This window comes from Salmo trutta, chromosome 18 (genome assembly GCF_901001165.1).
Source record: "Salmo trutta chromosome 18, fSalTru1.1, whole genome shotgun sequence".
NCBI lineage: Eukaryota > Metazoa > Chordata > Actinopteri > Salmoniformes > Salmonidae > Salmo > Salmo trutta.
The window spans coordinates 11,120,233-11,144,770 of record NC_042974.1 but is presented as its reverse complement, the minus strand read 5'-3'; the positions used below and the strand labels follow the sequence as shown (position 1 = coordinate 11,144,770).

The 24,538-nt window shown below is 44.0% G+C and overlaps 1 protein-coding gene across 1 annotated transcript; it reads right to left on the bottom strand.

Moving 5' to 3' along the window:
• Positions 1–15,379: 15,379 nt before the first annotated feature.
• Positions 15,380–17,696, bottom strand: LOC115153635 (putative uncharacterized protein DDB_G0286901). Its single transcript, XM_029699273.1, has 2 exons — positions 17,486–17,696; positions 15,380–16,322 (listed from the first exon to the last, which is right to left on the bottom strand). The coding sequence occupies exons 1-2, from the start codon at positions 17,599–17,601 to the stop codon at positions 15,380–15,382; spliced, it is 1,059 nt and encodes a 352-aa protein (XP_029555133.1). The 5' UTR covers positions 17,602–17,696.
• Positions 17,697–24,538: the final 6,842 nt, after the last annotated feature.

The following is a 24,538-nucleotide window of genomic DNA, read 5'->3' as shown; positions in this document are numbered from 1 at the left end:
TGGTCCCTCTAGTGATGAAGAACGGACAGCTCTGTGTGCAGAAAGGAGAGCGAGAGAGACAAAAATGTATGCATTTCCGCTGGCATGGCCTCAGAGGTTGTTGATTTTGCTCTTCACAAGTCCTCACTGTCAGCCCTAGCAATGGAAGCACAATTTCCCTTGTATAACATCAGAATGTATACACTAGTCTAACACTGGTGTTGCAATCGAAAAGGAGCATTTTTTTAAACCTAGACCTAACATGTCATTTTGATTTAGCTAATGTGGTCCTAAAAATTCAAAATACCTACAACCCCCCCCCCCCCCCACTAATTTCTATGGCAGCTCTGGTGCAGTACACAGAACCTTCTCATCCTGCAGATCCTCCAGCAGAGGAGGCGGCTCCGGTTTGGGGTGTAACCCCCGCTTCGCCCGCTGATCCCTCCGCTTTTGTGTCACCGGACCCTGGATCGCCGCCAAAGGACCCGGACCGTGGATCATCACCAGAGGTTCTGGACTGCAGACCGCAGCTGGAGGTTCTGGACTGCAGACCGCCGCTGGAGACTCTGGACTGCGGACCACCGCTGGAGACACTGGACTGCGGACCGTCGCTGAAGACTCTGGACTGCAAACCGTCACTGAAGACTCTGGACTGGGGAACATCGCTGAAGACTGGACTGGGGAACGTCGCTGGAGGTTCCGGACAGGGGACCGTCGCTGGAGGTTCCAGACTGTGTGCCATCTCAGGAGGTTCCGGACTGTGGGCCGTCTCAAGAGGTTCCGGACTGTGGGCCGACTCAAGAGGTTCCGGACTATGGGCCGTCTTTCCAGACTGTGGGCCATCTCAGGAGGTTCCGGACTGTGGGCCTTCTCATGAGGTTCCGGACTGTGAGCCGTCTCAGGAGGTTCCGGACTGTAGGCCGTCTCAGGAGGTTCCGGGCTGTAGACCTTCTCGGGAGGTTCCGGACTGTAAAACGTCGTCGGAAGCTCTGGACTGGGCACTGTCGCCAGAAGCTCTGGACTGGGCACTGTCGCCGGAAGCTCTGAACTGGGAACTGTCACCGAAAGCTCTGGACTGGGAATGCGCACTGGAGGCCTGATGCGTGGGGCTGGCACAGGTGGCACCAGACTGGTAACACGCACCTCAGGGCGAGTGCGGGAAGCAGGAACAGGACACCCCGGACTGGGCAGGCGCACTGGAGGCCTGATGCGTGGGACTGGCACAGGTGGCGCCAGACTAGTGACACACACCTCAGGGCAAGTGCGAGGAGCAGGCACAGGGCGTACCAGGCTGGATAGAGGCCGGGTACGTGGGGCAGGCACAGGATATACTGGGCCATGGAGGCGCATTGGAGGTCTCGAGCGTAGCGCTGGCACAACCCGTCCTGGCTGGATGCTTACTTTTCGCCCGGCAAACGCGGGGCGCTGGCACAGGACGCACTGGGCTGTGAATACTCACTGGCGACACAGTGTGCAGAGCCGGCGCAGGATATCCTCGACCGAGAAGGCGAACTGGAGACCAGGAGCTCTGAGCTAGCACCACCCTTCCTGGCTGAATGCTCAACCTAGCTCGACAAATGCGGGGCGCAGGCACAGATCGCACCGGGCTGTGAATGCGCACTGGCAACACAGTGCGCAACACCACTTAACACGGTGCTTGCTTCTTCACTCGCTCCCCACGGTAAGCACGGGGAGTTGCCTCAGGTCTCCACCCTCACACTGCCGATCTCCCCGTGTGCCCCCCCAAAAACAATTTGGGGGCTGCCTCTCGCGCTTGCCTCGTGGTTGGTATAGTGCCTTGTAATATCGCCGCTCCGCTTCGCTGCCTCAATCTCCTCTTTAGGACGGCGATACTCCCCAGCCTGCCTCCAGGGTCCTTTCCCGTCCAGTATCTCCTCCCAAGTCCACTGGTCCATTCCACGCTGCTTGGTCCTTTGGTGGTGGGAGATTCTGTCACGGTTGTCGTAGGATGAAGCAGACCAAAGTGCAGCGTGATTATCGTTCCACATATTTTATTGAACTGTGAAACTATGCAATACATACAAAAATAAACTGAATAAACAAGAACAACAAACCGTGACGAAGAGTTAACATACACGTACTCAAAATCATTCTCCCACAAACCCAGGTGGGAAAAATACCTACTTAAGTATGATCTCCAATTAGAGACAACGATGACCAGCTGCCTCCAATTGGAGATCATCCCAAACAAAACCCAACATAGAAATACAAAAACTAGAACATAACAACATGGAAAATCTAAACTAGAAAAAAACAACTGTCACGCTCTGACCTACTCTACCATAGAAAATAACAGCATTCTATGGTCAGGACGTGACATTAATTGATAGATTGACTGATTGATTAAATTATGAATTGGTAGTTGACCTACAGTATATGTTCATTCAATAGGCCTACTCTATATAATCAACTTTATTTGGGGATGTGTGTAAATTGACATTACAGTTTAAATCTTAGACCCCAACCCCATGATAGTGAGGATGATAGTACTATTAGACTATTGCTGTTAGCAGACAGTTAGACTATTAGACTATTGTTATTACTAGGCTGTTAGAGTATTAGACTATTGCTATTAGCAGACAGTTAGACTAACAGACTATTGCTATTACCAGACAGTTAGACTATTAGACTATTTTTATTACTAGGCTGTTAGAGTATTAGACTAGTGCTATTAGCAGACAGTTAGACTATTAGACTGTTGCTATTACCAGACGATTAGACTATTAGACTATTGCTATTACCAGACGATTAGACTATTAGACTACTGCTATTACCAGACGATTAGACTATTAGACTATTGCTATTACCAGACGATTAGACTATTAGACTACTGCTATTACCAGACGATTAGACTATTAGACTATTGCTATTACCAGATGATTAGACTATTAGACTACTGCTATTACCAGACTATTAGACTATTGCTATAACCAGACAGTTAGACTATTAGACTATTGCTATTACCAAACAGTTAGACTATTAGACTATTGCTATTACGAGACGATTAGACTATTGTTATTACTAGGCTGTTAGAGTATTAGACTGTTGCTATTACCAGGCTGTTTTTAAGGCCTTTTGAATGATTGTTATATGTACTATATTTGCAACATAGGCTAATTATTATTCATCCTAAAATATTAACATAGCTCCGAGCCACCAGAATAGAAGAAGATGAACAAAAATGATAATATTATTTTTTTAATCCAGAGTTAAACCATCAGTTCTACTGTGGAGCGTTATCCAGGAACTGTAGATAGGGCTTGAGCTGCAGAGGCATTGAAATCCATGTCCTCAGCCCCTCAATCTCTCCTCCCTCTCGCTCTCTGCATCTGGAAAGAAGGTCCTGAAAAACTAGCTGCTTTGGCTGTGAAATATTTAAGCAAGACACAGAAACTATATGAAAGATTAAGGGTGCATAAAAATGATTGAGGATTATCGTAATGCATGCTTAGTGTAACCTAGCAGTTCATGATATGAACAATACAATAATAATGGTCTGGAGTGAAGGCATGGAACTCATACTGTAGCCCAATTAAACCAAATGTGATTCCACCAAGCAGTGCTGTGAGATACACAGATCAGATCAGCCCCTGGTGTGGAGGTTGACACAACAAACAGCATACAGCACAGAGTTAGCTTATATCCAGGAAACTAGATGGAAACGAGAGCTGCAGGCACCTCATCTGAATAAGGCTACACATGCTCACAAAGGAACAGGTACTTCCCAGACTTTTTTCATTTTTGGGGCTATATGGGACTGTCTAGGCCTAAGTGTTGGACACATTTCTGGGTGAATTGTGTTGCTTTATGTAAGACATTGATATTTCAGGACAATTTTTAATTAGGCACTGACAAAACCTAGGCCAGGCAATGAGATTCGTAGGATTTCAACAATGTCGGGCAAGCAAGACTTTTTCACCCCAGTCATACCATAATGACACCCATGGCTATGATGTTAGGGTAGCCTATCATATATTGCAACACCAAGTCTAACCGAGCTGGTGAGAATTGGGAGAATTGACCTCTCTCCTCTCAAAAAAATGTATGACATAATAAAAGAGTTATAGGCCACGGCATACTCCACTATAGGCCCATACACAATGCCAGACAGCTCATATGAAAATATAGGTTTTAGAGTATCCATAATCACACACACACACACACACGCACGCACGCACACACGCACGCACATACACACACAATTCACAATAGCACAAGGAATTTTGTTTTGGGGGGGGGGTAGATCAGCTTTAATATTGCAGATAGATTGTAGCTTCCATCAGTGTAATTGTCTGCATCATTTCCATACAGTAGCTGTCAAAAGCTTGCACACACCTACTCATTCAAGGGTTTTTCTTTATTTGTGCTATTCCCTACATTGTAGAATAATAACGAAGACATTGGAACTATGAAATAACACATATGGAATCATGAAGTAACCAAAAAACTGTCAAACAAATATATTTAAAACACAATATATATTATATTTTAGATTCTTCAAAGTAGCCACCCTTTGCCTTGATGACAGCTTAGCACACTCTTGGAATTCTCTCAACCAGCTTCATGAAGAATGCTTTCCTACAGTCTTGAAGGAGTTCCTACATATTCTGAGCACTTGTGGGCTTCTTTTCCTTTACGCTACGGTCCAACTCATCCCAAACCGACTCATTTGGGTTGAAGTCAGGCAATTGTGGAGACCAGGTTATCTGACACAGCACTCCATCACTCTCCTTGGTCAAATAGCCTTTACACAGCCTGGAGGTGTGTTTTGGGTCATTGTCCTGTAGATAAATGATAGTCCCACTAAGCGCAAACCAGATGAGATGGCGTATTGCTGCAGAATGCTGTGGTAGCCATGCTGGTTAACTGTGCCTTGAATTCTAAATAAATCAAAGACAGTGTCACCAGCAAAGCACCCCCACACCATCACATCTCCTCCTCCATTCTTCACAGTGGGAACTACAAATGCGGAGATCTTCCGTTCACCTACTCTGCGTCTCACAAGGCGGTTGGAACCAAAAATCACAAATTTGGACTCATCAGACCAAAGGACAGATTTTCACAGGTCTAACGTCCATTGCTCGTGTTTGTTGGCCCAAGCAAGTCTCTCCTTATTGGTGTCCTTTAGTAATGGTTTCTTTGCAGCAATTTGACCATGAAGGCCTGATTCACTCAGTCTCCTCTGAACAGTTGATGTTGAGAAGTGTCTGTTACTTGAACTCTGTGAAGCATTTATTTGGGCTGCAGTTAACTGTAATGAACTTATCCACTGCAGCAAAGGTAACTCTGGGTCTTCTTTTCCTGTGGCGGTCCTCATAAGAGCCAGTTTCATCATAGTTTTAGTTTAGTTTTGCGACTGCACTTGAGGAAACTTTCAAAGTTCTTGAAATTTTCTGGATAGACTGACCTTTATGTCTTAAAGTAATGATGGACTGTCGTTTCTCTTTGCTTATTTGAGTTGTTTTTGCTATAATATGGACTTGGTCTTTTACCAAATAGGGCTATATTCTGCATACCACCCTACCTTGTCACAACACAACTGATTGTCTCAAACGCATTACAAAGGAAAGAAATTCCATAAATGAACTTTTAACATTGCACACCTGTTAATTGAAATGCATTCCAGGTGACAACCTCATGAAGCTGGTTGAGAGAATTCCAATAGTGTGCAAAGCTGTTATCAAGGCAAAGGGTGGCTACTTTAAATAATCTCAAATATAAAATATATTTTTATTTGTTTAACACTTTTTTGTTTACAACATGATTCAAAAAAAATTATTACATAGTTTTGATGTTTTCACTGTTATTCTGCAATGTATAAAATAGTAAAAATAAAGAAAAACCCTTGAATTAGTAGGTTTGTCCAAACGTTTTACTTGTGCTGTATATATATATATATATATATATATGTGACTTTTTAAAATATATTTTCCTTTATATTGTTCGCCTACCCTACCACCCCTCCCCCAATTGGATTAAACTAATGAACAACAGCTCTTAGGTTTCTACTTCCAGCTTATACATACAATATACATTTTACTGACACAATTTAATTTACAATTGTTATATTTTGTTTGTTTTTAGGTCCTGTCCTTCCTCTAACCTCAACCTCTATCATCTATTTGTGATGTCCATCCAGTTTTGATTTATATTTTACATATATTTTTCAACTGTGCTGTGATGTTTCAGAAAAGTTCTGATTCCTTCCATTCACATAGTTTCTACATAGTGTAAATTAAAGATAAATATTTTAGCTAAGAGTATTATTATATTATTGATGGATTTACTATGACTTTTCAGATCACCTAGCAGTGCTATTTGCAGAGGTAACTCCAGGTAAATGTTGCAATTCTTCAGCCGTTCCTGAACTTGTGACCAAAAAGAAACTACATGTGTAGAGTTCCAAAACAAATTATCTAATGATTATGTTTCTTCCCAGCAAAATCTGCAGAGCTGGGATGGTTGTATCCCCCATATAAATAACAGTATAAACTGGGTGGTTCGAGCCCTGAATGCTGATTGGCTGACAGCTGTGGTATATCAGACCGTATACCATGGGTATGACAAAACATTTATTTTTACTGCTCTAATTACGTTGGTAGCCAGTTTATAATAGCAATAAGGCACCTCGGCGGTTTGTGGTATATGGCCAATATACCACGGTTAAGGGCGGTGTCCAGGCACTCCACTATGCGTCGTGCATAAGAACAGCCCTTAGCCGTGGTATATTGGCCATATACCACCTCCTCATGCCGTATTGCTTAATTCTATAGGTTGCAAGAATTTTTATAATAATTCAAATAAAAAAAATACAAATGTTGAATCCGGCGTCGGTTTGTATATTATGTGCCATGGAATCGGTACATCGAAAATCTCTTCACAACTATTTTGCAATCTGTATGGCACAGCTGTCAATTCTTTGGTCCTTAAAACCTGTTGGGGATAGGGGGCAGTATTTGCACGGCCGGATAAAAAACGTACCCGATTTAATCTGGTTACTACTCCTGCCCAGTAACTAGAATATGCATATAATTAGTAGATTTGGATAGAAAACACTCTAAAGTTTCTAAAACTGTTTGAATGGTGTCTGTGAGTATAACAGAACTCATATGGCAGGCCAAAACCCGAGCAGATTCCATACAGGAAGTGCCCTGTCTGACAATTTGTTCTCCTTCTGTGGCATCTCTATCAAAAATACAGCATCTCTGCTGTAACGTGACATTTTCTAAGGCTTCCATTGGCTCTCAGAAGGCGACAGAAAGTGGAATGACGTCTCTCCAGTCTCTGGGCGAAAAACAACAGGAGATTTTGTGAGTGGTCAGGCTGAGAACAGTGACACTGGAGATGCGCGTTCATGTGAATTCTCCATGTTTTTCTTTCTCTCTTTGAATGAATACAACGTCGTCCGGTTGAAATATTATCGCTATTTTACGAGAAAAATCACATAAACATTTATTTTAAACAGCGTTTGACATGCTTCGAAGTACGGTAATGGAATATTTTTACATTTTTTGTCACGAAATGCGCTCGCGCGTCACCCTTCGGATTGTGACGTGAACGCACGAACAAAACGGAGCTATTTCAAAATAACTATGGATTATTTGGAACCAAAACAACATTTGTTGTTGAAGTAGAAGTCCTGGGAGTGCATTCTGACGAAGAACAGCAAAGGTAATCACATTTTTCTTATAGTAAATCTGAGTTTGGTGAGGGCCAAACTTGGTGGGTGTCAAATTAGCTAGCCGTGATGGCCGGGCTATCTACTCAGAATATTGCAAAATGTGCTTTCGCCGAAAAGCTATTTTAAAGTCTGACACCGCGATTACATAAAGGAGTTCTGTATCTATAATTCTTAAAATAATTGTTATGTATTCTGTGAACATTAATCGTGAGTAATTTAGTAAATTCACCGGAAGTTTGCGGTTGGTATGCTAGTTCTGAACATCACATGCTAATGTAAAAAGCTGGTTTTTGATATAAATATGAACTTGATTGAACAAAACATGCATGTATTGTATCACATAATGTCCTAGGAGTGTCATCTGATGAAGATCATCAAAGGTTAGTGCTGCATTTAGCTGTGGTTTTGTTTTTTGTGACATATATGCTTGCTTTGAAAATGGCTGTGTGATTATTTTTGGCAGTTTACTCTCTTGACATAATCTAATGTTTTGCTTTCGCTGTAAAGCCTTTTTGAAATCGGACAATGTGGTTAGATTAACGAGAGTCTTGTCTTTAAAATGGTGTAAAATAGTCATATGTTTGAGAAATTGAAGTTATAGCATTTATGAGGTATTTGTATTTCGCGCCATGCAATCGTCCCACCTTGCAAGCGTCCCACCTTGCAATCGTCCCACCTTGCAAGCGTCCCACCTTGCAATCGTCCCACCTTGCAAGCGTCCTTAAAATTGGCTCCATGAGAAACAAGGAGCCTGGAATAGAGAAAACAAACGGGGACAGTTGAGGCGAGCCATCGCCCATGAATTAAGTCCTCAGCACAAGACTCCATTAAAGTACTGGTTTATTATTGCCAGTCCACATTTCGCAATATCGAAAAACAATGTCATTAGAAAGCATTTGACCTTTTTGAAGCGAATATCGAGAAATAAAATGTATTTTATATTCACTCTCCCCTTTTTTCTCCAAATAATGCTTCTCAGCAAATTGTAATACAACCTACTTCACTGCTTCGCCCTGACAGCCCTGGGGAGATACCACCCTAATTAAATGTTAGATCTGACAATTGTTTCATGGAGACAATGAGTGGAAGGAGGATGTTATGTGGGGAGAGACAATGCTGCAGGAGGAGGATGCTACTTGGGGAGAGACAACGCTGTGCTGCGGGTGGGCAGGTGTGCGGGAGAACAGCGTGGCATGGAGTGGAAAGACTGAGTGCCACTGCCACAGATTCAGGATCTCGCTATCATTGGAATTGCCTCTATCGATCTGCAGAGGCGAGAGAGCAGACAGATTTGAGGTTTAACATCCCCACTCATCGCTATCAGCACCTATCATCCGCTCTCAGTGTCGGCTCTTGTGTTCTTTTAAGGTGTCCGCATACATAGGTTCGGTTTGCTCTTAGCAGAACTCAGGTAGGGTTAGACCTTCGCTTGAAAAAAGAGAAAAAAACAGCCCCCATAGCAACAACATAGTCAGAAACACTTCCTCAAAATAGTCCAAATTAATCCAGAGATCTGTATCTAATTTTTATTGTATTTTATTTAACCTTTATTTTAGCAATGAGTCATACTGAGACCAAGGTCTATTTTACAGATGAACCCTGAATTACATAAAATACACACATCAATAAAAATACAAATTGCAAGCAGAAAGAACAACATGGCAATAAAAAACAAAGCCATTCTTCAGCAATAAGGTCCTCAATCAGCTTTCTGATTGAGTCACCAAAACATCACATTTAAGAACATTTTGAAGATTGTTCCACAAATAAGGTGCAAGAAAACTAAAAGCTGATTTAACTCAGTAGAGACCATATAGATGATGTTGCCATAATCCAGGACCTATAGGAACGTTGACTGAATAATCTACTTTTTACTATTTATCGAGAGCCAGGATCTCTTTCTATAGAAGACGCCCATTTTTTTCTTAGCTTTTTAACTAACTCATCAATGTGCTTTTTAAAAGACAGCTTTTCATCTATCCAGATGCCCAGATATTTGAAAGCAGGTACACGATCAATATAGACACCATCCAAAGGAAATATGCTGAAATCATCAGAGTTATTTTGATGCGCTCTACAGACAACATATACTTAGTTTTACCTATATTCAATATTTAATTTCAGGTCAATTAAGTTAGTCATAATATGTGCATGAACTGTTTCGATTAGAAAGCAGGCGCAGACTTTACTGGTGCGTGGAACCAATGTCACCGTGTTTGATGTTCCACTGGGGAGTGTGACCACCACAGCCTCCCCTCCTCTCCTGTTTGATTTAGTCTGGATGCTCTGGTTCAATGAACCAGCATTGCACCTGAATCGCATGTATTGTAATAAAGTAATATTTGTTGAAAAAATTTACCGTTGAATGAAAATAACACGATTATCTTGGTATGATCCTGCAGGTGGTGCTGTCCATATTGTTCTACAGTAGACAGACAGATAGGCGTGTGCTCGCGCACACACACACACACACACACACACACACACACACACACACACACACACACTGACACAAGGCTTTGTTTATAAGCCTAAAACAAAAACTGCAACAGGAGTTTCTAGTCATTAAAGATTGCCCCAGGAGAAATTATCAAATTGAATAGAAAGAATGAATAGAAAGAAAATCTAAAATGTCCCCATCCATCTTCCATCAGAGCCATGTCTCTGGGCCATATTAACCTCCACTGTGGCACCGTGCAGATTGAAGAAAAGGATAGAAGGTGTAAAACGCGGCTTAGGCACTGGGGGTGACTGGCATTTACATACAGCAGAAAATTGGATTTAACGCTGCATCACGACAACAATGACTGAAGATACTTGGATGTGTCAGCCCTCCCTAAAGCAGACCCAGCAACGGGAAGAGACGCCTTAAACTGCCTCATCTCAGCAGAGTATGAAATCAATCTGACCATGACAACTTCCTCTCAACACGCGTGACCCTTTATCCGGTTAGGAGGCGATGGGTAGGACTACCCGTAGGGGAGAGAGGTGGATGCCATCACAGTCTCTGTATCTCAGCCCTGCCAGGCATTGTCTGAGCTGGGATGCTGAAATACCCCAGGCCCAGACTTCTAAGGCCTAAAGGTGCCATAGGGATGTCAGGGCTTGTTGGGAGGCTTTCACAGTAAGACGATGAGGACTAACTGATGCACCTTCAGGTACTGGACAATACAACAAAACAATCTTTTTTTAAATGTTATTTGTAATATGTACTAACACTTTTGAACCCACTTTGTTAGTTTGTATAGTTTTATGTTTTTTCAAATTTATTTGCTTTTGTTACTCTGTTCTTTGCTCTTTACTTTGACAAGAGGAAGTCCTAGACCGTCACAAAATGACCATTTTGGAAAATATTTTCCCATTCAAGAAAATATCTAATTTGATGGAAGACACAGTCAATGCTGTTCTAAAAAATTATACTATATTCTTTGCTCCAAGAGGAAGTCCTTGACTGTCACAAAATTACAAAATTGGAAAATAGCTACACACACACAAACACACAAACACACACAAACACACACAAACACACACACACACACACACACACACACATAGACAAACACACACACACATAGACAAACACACAACGTTGACAGCTGAAGGAAAAATCCAATCAAATTTAGAGAGTGTTTTCCTTATTAGTCGATGCCAAAATAAATGCTGGGGTTTAGGAGATACTGCTGTCGATGCCAAAGGCCAGAGAATGATACGGAAGCTGAGAAATAAGACCAGAGAGAGAAACCAGTTCACATGACGCCACCTCCTATAGCCAGTGATAACAAACACTCATTAGTATCTGAAATAAGACACAGACAGACACAGTGCAACCTGCTTCCCTATTAGCAACGATTACCCCACTACTTTAATATCTTTGTTGTGAATGTCTCACATGCACGCACACACATGCACACACACTCTAATTTCCTCAGGCTGCTGCACTGGCATGGAGTGTGTGTTGTAACACAAACAGTGATGTGTTTTGGGTAATTGGTCTTGCTGTGTTTGTATGGAAATCTCTGAGTGTGTGACAAGGCTAGATAGCTTCCCATGTTGTTCTGATCCACGCTTTAGGCCCGCAGCCAAAGTATTTTATCTCTTAATGCATTAGAGGGATCTTCCAATTAGCTGCCGCTCATAATACCCCCATTTCTGGTGGCTATGGCTTTGGGGGTAGAGGTAGGAGAGATGGGGAGGGTGGTGGGGGGACTCCTGTGGCTGGGGGCGCAGCTACAGTTCTGCTTGAGAGGTGAAATTAGGTGCTTATTGTGTGCGGTGTGGGGATTGCGCTGTTGCCGGGCTCCTGTTGTAAACTTTGCTGATAAGGGGAACCCGGCCCTTGAGCATCCATTCTGCTCGGTATATTAACACTCCTTATCGGGCCCAGATAAAAACGCATGCCATTTGCCTTCGGTGGAATTAGCTCGTCTTCCTTGGCTAACCAGGAAGGTGGTGATTAACCTTTACACTGTCCAATATTCTCAGCAGACTTCAGCTCGCAGATTAGAGACTATTAGTTATGACCAACTAAATGAACCGCTCCCTCTCCCCGAGAGAGAATGGCCAGCTCCTGCCAGCACTGGGAGCTGTGTGCACTCTAAAGGGCCCCATTCCAACTCACACGCTCAGGGACGGAGTATACACACACATTAACAGCTGCATGTACAAATGTGGGAATAGAAACGTACACGCTCATCTGGTCACATCTGGATCACATGTACTAGTATGTCTATGGGATCACATGTACTAGTGGGTCAATGGGTCATATGTACTAGTGGGTCTATGGGATCTCATGTACTAGTGGGTCTATGGGATCTCATGTACTAGTTGGTCTATGGGATCTCATGTACTAGTGGGTCTATGAGATCACATGTACTAGTGGGTCTATGGGATCACATGTATTAGTATGTCTATGGGATCACATGTACTAGTATGTCTATGGGATCTCATGTACTAGTGGGTCTATGGGATCACATGTACTAGTATTTCTATGGGATCATATGTACTAGTATGTCTATGGGATCACATGTACTAGTATGTCTATGGGATCACATGTACTAGTGGGTCTATGGGATCTCATGTACTAGTGGGTCTATGGGATCACATGTACTAGTATTTCTATGGGATCATATGTACTAGTATGTCTATGGGATCACATGTACTAGTATGTCAATGGGATCACATGTACTAGTGGGTCTATGGAATCACATGTACTAGAGGGTCTACGGGATCTCATGTACTAGTGGGTCTATGGGATCACATGTACTAGTGGGTCTATGGGATCACATGTACTAGTATGTCTATGGGATCTCATGTACTAGTGGGTATATGGGATAACATGTACTAGTATTTCTATGGGATCATATGTACTAGTATGTCTATGGGATCACATGTACTAGTGGGTCTATGGGATCACATGTACTAGTATGTCTATGGGATCTCATGTACTAGTGGGTCTATGGGATCTCATGTGCTAGTGGGTCTATGGGATCACATGTACTAGTGGGTCTATGGGATCACATGTACTAGTGGGTCTATGGGATCTCATGTACTAGTGGGTCTATGTGATCACATGTACTAGTGGGTCTATGGGATCTCATGTACTAGTGGGTCTATGGGATCACATGTACTAGTGGGTCTATGGGATCTCATGTACTAGTGGGTCTATGGGATCTCATTTACTAGTGGGTCTATGGGATCTCATGTACTAGTGGGTCTATGGGATCACATGTACTAGTGGGTCTATGGGATCTCATGTACTAGTGGGTGTATGGGATCACATGTACTAGTGGGTCTATGGGATCTCATGTACTAGTGGGTCTATGGGATCTCATGTACTAGTGGGTCTATGGGATCTCATGTACTAGTGGGTCTATGGGATCACATGTACTAGTGGGTCTATGGGATCACATGTACTAGTATGTCTATGGGATCACATGTACTAGTGGGTCTATGGGATCTCATGTACTAGTGGGTCTATGGGATCTCATGTACTAGTGGGTCTATGGGATCTCATGTACTAGTGGGTCTATGGGATCTCATGTGCTAGTGGGTCTATGGGATCTCATGTACTAGTGGGTCTATGGGATCTCATGTACTAGTGGGTCTATGGGATCTCATGTGCTAGTGGGTCTATGGGATCTCATGTACTAGTGGGTCTATGGGATCACATGAACTAGTGGGTCTATGGGATCTCATGTACTAGTATGTCTATGGGATCACATGTACTAGTGGGTCTATGGGATCTCATGTACTAGTGGGTCTATGGGATCACATGAACTAGTGGGTCTATGGGATCACATGTACTAGTATGTCTATGGGATCACATGTACTAGTGGGTCTATGGGATCTCATGTACTAGTGGGTCTATGGGATCTCATGTACTAGTGGGTCTATGGGATCTCATGTACTAGTGGGTCTATGGGATCTCATGTACTAGTGGGTCTATGGGATCTCATGTACTAGTGGGTCTATGGGATCTCATGTACTAGTGGGTCTATGGGATCACATGTACTAGTGGGTCTATGGGATCTCATGTACTAGTGGGTCTATGGGATCTCATGTACTAGTGGGTCTATGGGATCTCATGTACTAGTGGGTCTATGGGATCTCATGTACTAGTGGGTCTATGGGATCTCATGTACTAGTGGGTCTATGGGATCTCATGTACTAGTATGTCCCAGATGCAGACAGTTCGGTTCTCAGAATATTTATAATAACAAAGGGACAGGCAGAGGTTTGTAATCCAAGGCAGAGTCAATCAGGGACAGAACGGACGGCAGGTTCAGGGTCAGGGCAGGCAGAGGTTTGTAATCCAAGGCAGAGTCAATCAGGGACAGAACGGAAGGCAGGTTCAGGGTCAGGGCAGGCAGAGGTTTGTAATCCAAGGCAGAGTCAATCAGGGACAGAACGGAAGGCAGGTTCAGGGTCAGGGCAGGCAGAAAGGTCAGAACCAGGAAGACCAGAAAACAAGAACTTGAGAACAGGAGAAACGGAAAACACGCTGGTAAGACCTGACAAGACAAGATGAACTGGCAACAGACAAACAGAAAAGCAGGTTTAAGTACACAGGGCATAGTGGGGGAAATAGTAGACTCCTGGTGGGGGGTGGAGACAAGCACAAGACAGATGAAACAGATCAGGGTGTGACCCTCTTTGTCACAAAATTAATGTCAGCCAATATTGTTTTCATTTGCTACTAGCCACAAGGGTCTGTCTGAAGACCCCAGACCGAAATTAGCTGTGGAAATCCTGAATGAAACGAAAAACATCACAGTTGAGTGGATTTCTGATGGAAGAGTAGAGAATGAAACAAGTGGAGGAGGATGAAGAGGTGAAGCTTCACTCCTGGCTATAGTCCTTGCAGGCTGTTTGCCAAAAGATCGGGGCTGCTCTTGACAGGAAACAATGTGAAAGGGACCGTAGTTGGTCCCGTGTGACTCAGTTGGTAGAGCATGGTGCTTGCAACACCAGGGTTATGGTTTGATTCCCATGGGAGACCATTATTAAAAAGTATGAACATGTATGCACTCACTACCGTAAGTAATTTTGTAGCATCTGAAAAATGATTAAAATGTAAATGTAGGGACAATATAAAAGGAGTGTTTGTGTTCACTAGAGAGATAACTGTGTATTGGCTGTGGGGTAAAGAGCTGTGGAGCACACACTGCCATTCTGTCCGCACACATGCATATTAAGCCATCACATCTGGGACAGATTGACAAGAGATGCGATGAGGCGATTCACAAAACCTGCGGATGACTGCAGCAGCCTCAGTGCTGAAGGCACTACAGATATGATATTGTTATCCATACTACTGTTCATATTGTTATCCATACTACTGTTCATATATTTATCCATACTACTGTTCATATTGTTATCCATACTACTGTTCATATTGTTATCCATACTACTGTTCATATTGTTATCCATACTACTGTTCATATTGTTATCCATACTACTGTTCATATTGTTATCCATACTACTGTTCATATTGTTATCCATACTACTGTTCATATATTTATCCATACTACTGTTCATATTGTTATCCATACTACTGTTCATATTGTTATCCATACTACTGTTCATATTGTTATCCATACTACTGTTCATATTGTTATCCATACTACTGTTCATATTGTTATCCATACTACTGATCATATTGTTATCCATACTACTGTTCATATTGTTATCCATACTACTGTTCATATTGTTATCCATACTACTGTTCATATTGTTATCCATACTACTGTTCATATTGTTATCCATACTACTGTTCATATTGTTATCCATACTACTGTTCATATTGTTATCCATACTACTGTTCATATTGTTATCCATACTACTGTTCATATATTTATCCATACTACTGTTCATATTGTTATCCATACTACTGTTCATATTGTTATCCATACTACTGTTCATATATTTATCCATACTACTGTTCATATTGTTATCCATACTACTGTTCATATTGTTATCCATACTACCGTTCATATTGTTATCCATACTACCGTTCATATTGTTATCCATACTACTGTTCATATTGTTATCCATACTACTGTTCATATTGTTATCCATACTACTGTTCATATTGTTATCCATACTACTGTTCATATTGTTATCCATACTACTGTTCATATTGTTATCCATACTACTGTTCATATTGTTATCCATACTACTGTTATCCATATTGACTATTGTTATCCATACTACTGTTCATATTGTTATCCATACTACTGTTCATATATTTTATCCATACTACTGTTCATATTGTTATCCATACTACTGTTCATATTGTTATCCATACTACTGTTCATATTGTTATCCATACTACTGTTCATATTGTTATCCATACTACTGTTCATATTGTTATCCATACTACTGTTCATATTGTTATCCATACTACTGTTCATATTGTTATCCATACTACTGTTCATATTGTTATCCATACTACTGTTCATATTGTTATCCATACTACTGTTCATATTGTTATCCATACTACTGTTCATATTGTTATCCATACTACTGTTCATATTGTTATCCATACTACTGTTCATATTGTTATCCATACTACTGTTCATATTGTTATCCATACTACTGTTCATATTGTTATCCATACTACTGTTCATATTGTTATCCATACTACTGTTCATATTGTTATCCATACTACTGTTCATATTGTTATCCATACTACTGTTCATATATTTATCCATACTACTGTTCATATTGTTATCCATACTACTGTTCATATTGTTATCCATACTACTGTTCATATTGTTATCCATACTACTGTTCATATTGTTATCCATACTACTGTTCATATATTTATCCACACTACTGTTCATATTGTTATCCATACTACTGTTCATATTGTTATCCATACTACTGTTCATATTGTTATCCATACTACTGTTCATATTGTTATCCATACTACTGTTCATATATTTATCCATACTACTGTTCATATTGTTATCCATACTACTGTTCATATTGTTATCCATACTACTGTTCATATTGTTATCCATACTACTGTTCATATATTTATCCATACTACTGTTCATATATTTATCCATACTACTGTTCATATATTTATCCATACTACTGTTCATATTGTTATCCATACTACTGTTCATATATTTATCCATACTACTGTTCATATTGTTATCAATACTACTGTTCATATTGTTATCCATACTACTGTTCATATTGTTATCCATACTACTGTTCATATATTTATCCATACTACTGTTCATATTGTTATCCATACTACTGTTCATATTGTTATCCATACTACTGTTCATATATTTATCCATACTACTGTTCATATTGTTATCCATACTACTGTTCATATTGTTATCCATACTACTGTTCATATATTTATCCATACTACTGTTCATATTGTTATCCACAACACCAACCATCTTTATTGGAATTGCTCTATACACTTAGTATACAAAACATTAGGATCACCTTCCTAATATTGGGTTGCACCCCCACCCTTTTACTCTCAGAATCGCCTCAATTCTTCAGGGCATGGACTTTACAAGGTGTCAAAAGTATTCCACAGGAATGCTGGCCCATGTTGACCCCAATGCTTCCCACAGTTGTGTCAAGTTGAATTGATGTCCTTTGGGTGGTGGACCATTCTTGATACACATGGGAAACTGTTGAGCGTGAAAAACCCAGCGGCACTGCAGTTCTTGACACAAACCAGTGCCGTACTACCATACCCTGTTCAATGGCACTTACATCTTGTGTCTTAGTGTTTTGTACACTCAGTGTATATCGCTATGTGGATAAATTATTATATTAATTATTATATTATGATTTTCAATAGTATTCCACAGGAAAGCATCTTGGATTTTAACTCAGAATCAGGATTAAAATATTAGTCTACAATGTCTGTTGCCTTGTCTATGTATCAAGTAACTGTACAGTATATTTGACTGTAACATACATTCTATGTATTTAAAAAAAAAAAAGTTTAACCTTTATTTAATTAGGCAAGACAGTTAAGAACAAATTCTTAATTTCAATGACAGAACAGTGGGTAAACTGCCTTGTTCAGGGGCAGAACGACAGATTTGTACCTTGTCAGCTCGGGGATTTGAACTTGCAACCTTTCAGTTCCTAGTCCAACGCTCTAACAACTAGGCTACGCTAGTAACTAGGTACAGTATATTGGGCTGTAACATACATTCTATGTATCAAGGTAACTGGGTAACTGTATAATACTGCACATTATTTGCAGGTGCATATTGTACGTAACCAAGCCAGATCCATTTTCTGCCACAATTAAGAGCCGTTATGTAAATTTCTTGTATTATTTAGTATTTCATTGCCCTTTTGAAAACATCATCAAAAGTTAATAGGAAACTAGTTATTTAAAAGACATGTATGTTACCAGCCCTGTAGTCATCATGGGGATATGTCCCCCTTCAAAGGCATGTGTGTTACCAGCCTTGTAGTCATCATGGGGATATGTCCCCCTTCAAAGGCATGTGTGTTACCAGCCTTGTAGTCATCATGGGAATATGGCCCCCTTCAAAGGCATGTTACCAGCCTTGTAGTCATCATGGGGATATGTCCCCCTTCAAAGGCATGTGTTACCAGCCTTGTAGTCATCATGGGGATATGTCCCCCTTCAAAGGCATGTGTGTTACCAGCCTTGTAGTCATCATGGGAATATGGCCCCCTTCAAAGGCATGTGTTACCAGCCTTGTAGTCATCATGGGAATATGTCCCCCTTCAAAGGCATGTGTGTTACCAGCCTTGTAGTCATCATGGGGATATGTCCCCCCACACTGAAAACCCCTTTATCCTACACACACAATTAACAGTGTGAAATTCCAACATGCTGCATTAAATAAGAAACCACTTTTGTTACAAAGGGAAAAAAAGAAAAAATGAGTTTTCAGCCTTGAGAGAGAAAGACGTCCAAACCACACTGATACCCAGAATAATCACATTTTCCCTCAAATCCAGCTGGCTGGCACTGACAGTGGGACGTTTAAGACCGTCCACAGGAGAGAGGCAACAGGAAAGGCTGTTCCTATCACACACAGACACACTACCCTGGTCTTCTGCAGAGCCCCGTAGCAGCCAGCCCACCCCACCCACTGTGTTCACCCCTGGTCTAGTCCACAGCAGCCCCTGGCATAGTGGGTAAGACCACCCCAACCAACCAGCATCTCAGTGTGTTTGTTAACAGACACAGAGAGTCAATTGTAACTTCCACCATTACTCCAAAAATGAAGCTTACCCTTCCTTCCACCTTAAGAGAATGAGTAATCAAGAACGGGGGCCATTTGCAAACTGTCAGTCAAACGGCGCTATCTTCCTGCCGAGGCTTCCTCCTCTAATACCAATTTAAATCATTCACTGGCCTTCCACTGCCATTATTCAAAAGATCATAATAGTTTTCCTTGCGCCCAAAGCACAAAAAATCAATTATTTCCCCACAAAGACTTGAAAGTATTTAGCGCAGGGCTGTGAGAGAAAGCTGTGGGTTATATCAAATTGAAACTGCACTCATTACACAGCGCACAATTAGTTACCTCTGGTCTGCCAGGCTCTTTAATTCCGAATGTCATATCTGTATTATTACAGAAACAAGCATGCAAATGCTATTGTTGGGGATTTAGAGAAATCAATAGGAATGTGGCGCGAGCGTTTGGTGGGCCACCACTCAATCTGCTGCGGCCCAGAGATAAAGGTCTGAATTCAAATGAACGAAAGCAGCCAGTGACATCACAAGTGACACCCAAAATAAAAGAGACGTCTCCATGATACACTGCATGTAATTATTCGCAGCAATTTGTCATTCTTTTTCCTCCTCATTCTATATACTTGTGGAACTGTGTTTTGCATAAAAGGATTAAGAGTATTTTAATGAGAAACTGTAATTGTTTTTTCCCACACTCTATGGATATGTCTTCTGTGAGTGAGTGAGTGAGTGAGTGAGTGAGTGAGTGAGTGAGTGAGTGAGTGAGTGAGTGAGTGAGTGTGTGTGTGTGTGTGTGTGTGTGTGTGTGTGTGTGTGTGTGTGTGTGTGTGTGTGTGTATGAGGAAGGAAGGAAGTCTGTATGAATGTCTCCCATTCATCATAGACAGTGCATTTCCATTGAATGAATACTGTATAGAATTATTTTCATTGTTGATTTGAATTGAATGCTGGGTAAATGAAGGTGTTGGAAAATGCTGTGAAGAAAAGGTACCACATAATGTAGGCCTATACCGAAAATGAATGTTTTACACTGGGGACATATTGAACTAAAAGGTTTTAGAATGGATATTACAGTACATCAAGTAGTATAACACTTGGCATTAACAAACTCCCCTCCACCCCCCCATATTCCCCCATCCAGAAACAAACTTCCCCCCACCCCCCATATACCCCCCTCCAGAAACCCCCCACCCACCCCCCCATATACCACCCTCCAGAAAAAACCTCCCCCCACTCCCCCATGTACCCCCCTCCAGAAACAAACTTCCCCCTACCCCCATATTCCCCCCTCCAGAAACAAACTCCCCCCCACCCCCCATATATCCCCCTCCAGAAACAAACTCCCCCCTACCTCCCATATACCCCCCTCCAGAAACAAACTCCCACCCACCCCCCCATACATCCCCCTCAAGAAACAAACCCCCCCTCTCCCCCCCATATACCCCCCTCCAGAAACAAACTCCCCCCCACCCCCCCATATACCCCCCTCCAGAAACAAACTCCCCTCCACCCCTCCATATTCCCCCAACCAAAAACAAACTTCCCCCCACCCCCCAACTACCCCCCTGCAGAAAAAAACTCCCCCCCACCCCCCATATACCCCCCTCCAGAAAAAACCTCCCCCCACACCCCCATATACCCCCCTCCAGAAACAAACTTCCCCCTACCCTCCCATATACCCCCTCCAGAAACAAACTCCCCCTATCCCCCCATATACCCCACTCAAGAAACAAACTTCCCCCCACCCCTCCATATATCCCACTCCATAAACAAACTCCCCCCCACACCCCATATACCCCCCTCCAGAAACAAACTCCCCCCCTCCCCCCATATACCCCCCTCCAGAAACAAACTTCCCCCCACCCCCCATATATCCCACTCCAGAAACAAACTCCCCCCCACCCCCCCATATATCCCCCTCCAGAAACAAACTCACCCCTACCCCCCCATATACCCCCCTCCAGAAACAAACTCCCCCCACTCCCCCATATATCCCCCTCAAGAAACAATCCCCCCCTCTCCCCTCCATATTCCCCCAACCAGAAAAAAACTCCCCCCCACCCCCCATATACCCCCCTCCAGAAACCCCCCCCCCCCACACCCCCATATACCCCCCTCCAGAAACAAACTTCCCCCTACCCTCCCATATACCCCCTCCAGAAACAAACTCGCCCCATCCCCCCATATACCCCACTCAAGAAACAAACTTCCCCCCACCCCTCCATATATCCCACTCCATAAACAAACTCCCCCCACACCCCATATACCCCCCTCCAGAAACAAACCCCCCCCTCCCCCATATACCCCCCCTCCAGAAACAAACTTCCCCCCACCCCCCATATATCCCACTCCAGAAACAAACTCCCCCACACCCCCCCATATATCCCCCTCCAGAAACAAACTCACCCCTACCCCCCCATATACCCCCCTCCAGAAACAAACTCCCCCCACTCCCCCATATATCCCCCTCAAGAAACAATCCCCCCCTCACCCCCCCATATACCCCCCTCCAGAAACAAACTCCCCTCCACCCCCCCATATTCCCCCAACCAGAAACAAAATTCCCCCCACCCCCCATATACCCCCTGCAGAAACAAACTCCCCCCCACCCCCCCATATACCCCCTCCAGAAAAACCTCCCCCACCCCCCCATATACCCCCCTCCAGAAACAAACTTCCCCCTATCCCCCCATATACCCCCTCCAGAAACAAACTCCCCCCATCCCCTAATATACCCCACTCCAGAAACAAACTTCCCCCACCCCCCCCATATATCCCACTCCATAAACAAACTCCCCCCCACCCCCCCATATACCCCCCTCCAGAAACAAACTCCCCCCACTCCCCAATATATCCCCCTCAAGAAACAATCCCCCCCTCACCCCCCCATATACCCCCCTCCAGAAACAAACTCCCCCCCCATCCCCCCCATATACCCCCCTCCAGAAACAAACTCCCCTCCACCCCCCCATATTCCCCCAACCAGAAACAAAATTCCCCCCACCCCCCATATACCCCCCTGCAGAAAAAAACTCCCCCCCACCCCCCCATATACCCCCCTCCAGAAAAAAACCTCCCCCCACACCCCCATATACCCCCCTCCAGAAACAAACTTCCCCCTATCCCCCCATATACCCCCCTCCAGAAACAAACTCCCCCCATCCCCTAATATACCCCACTCCAGAAACAAACTTCCCCCCACCCCCCCATATATCCCACTCCATAAACAAACTCCCCCCCACCCCCCCATATACCCCCCTCCAGAAACAAACTCCCCCCCACCCCCCATATATCCCCCTCCAGAAACAAACTCACCCCTACCCCCCCATATACCCCCCTCCAGAAACAAACTCCCCCACTCCCCCATATATCCCCCTCAAGAAACAATCCCCCCCTCTCCCCTCCATATTCCCCCAACCAGAAACAAACTTCCCCCCACCCCCCCAACTACCCCCCTGCAGAAAAAAACTCCCCCCCACCCCCCATATACCCCCCTCCAGAAAACCCCCCCCCCCACACCCCCATATACCCCCCTCCAGAAACAAACTTCCCCCTACCCTCCCATATACCCCCTCCAGAAACAAACTCGCCCCATCCCCCCATATACCCCACTCAAGAAACAAACTTCCCCCCACCCCTCCATATATCCCACTCCATAAACAAACTCCCCCCCACACCCCATATACCCCCCTCCAGAAACAAACCCCCCCCTCCCCCCATATACCCCCCTCCAGAAACAAACTTCCCCCCACCCCCCCATATATCCCACTCCAGAAACAAACTCCCCCACACCCCCCCATATATCCCCCTCCAGAAACAAACTCACCCCTACCCCCCCATATACCCCCCTCCAGAAACAAACTCCCCCCACTCCCCATATATCCCCCTCAAGAAACAATCCCCCCCCCACCCCCCCATATACCCCCTCCAGAAACAAACTCCCCTCCACCCCCCATATTCCCCCAACCAGAAACAAAATTCTCCCCACCCCCCATATACCCCCCTGCAGAAAAAAACTCCCCCCCACCCCCCCATATACCCCCTCCAGAAAAAACCTCCCCCCACACCCCCATATACCCCCCTCCAGAAACAAACTTCCCCCTATCCCCCCATATACCCCCTCCAGAAACAAACTCCCCCCATCCCCTAATATACCCCACTCCAGAAACAAACTTCCCCCCACCCCCCCATATATCCCACTCCATAAACAAACTCCCCCCCACCCCCCCCATATACCCCCCTCCAGAAACAAACTCCCCCCACTCCCCCATATATCCCCCTCAAGAAACAATCCCCCCCTCACCCCCCCATATACCCCCCTCCAGAAACAAACTCCCCCCCATCCCCCCCATATACCCCCCTCCAGAAACAAACTCCCCTCCACCCCCCCATATTCCCCCAACCAGAAACAAAATCCCCCCACCCCCCATATACCCCCCTGCAGAAAAAAACTCCCCCCACCCCCCCATATACCCCCCTCCAGAAAAAACCTCCCCCCATCCCCTAATATACCCCACTCCAGAAACAAACTTCCCCCCACCCCCCCATATATCCCACTCCATAAACAAACTCCCCCCCACCCCCCCATATACCCCCCTCCAGAAACAAACTCCCCCCCACCCCCATATACCCCCCTCCAGAAACAAACTTCCCCCCACCCCCCATATATCCCACTCCAGAAACAAACTCCCCCCCACCCCCCATATATCCCCCTCCAGAAACAAACTCCCCCCCACCCCCCCAATTATCTCACTCCAGAAACAACCCCCCCCCATATACCCCCCTCCAGAAACAAACTTCCCTCCACCCCCCATATACCCCCCTGCAGAAAAAAACTCCCCCCCACCCCCCCATATACCCCCCTCCAGAAAAAACCTCCCCCCACACCCCGATATACCCCCCTCCAGAAACAAACTTCCCCCTATCCCCCCATACCCCCTCCAGAAACAAACTCCCCCCCATCCCCCAATATACCCCACTCCAGAAACAAACTTCCCCCCACCCCCCATATATCCCACTCCATAAACAAACTCCCCCCCAACCCCCCATATACCCCCCTCCAGAAACAAACCCCCCCTCCCCCATATACCCCCTCCAGAAACAAACTTCCCCCCACCCCCCATATATTCCCC

Coding starts and splice junctions, on each gene's coding strand:
- LOC115153635 (XM_029699273.1), bottom strand. CDS start 17,601: ATGGTTGGTGTTGTGGATAACAATATGAACAGTAGTATGGATAAATAT. Junction 16,323..17,485: donor ATGAACAGTAGTATGGATAA/ATATATGAACAG, acceptor TAGTATGGATAA/CAATATGAACAGTAGTATGG.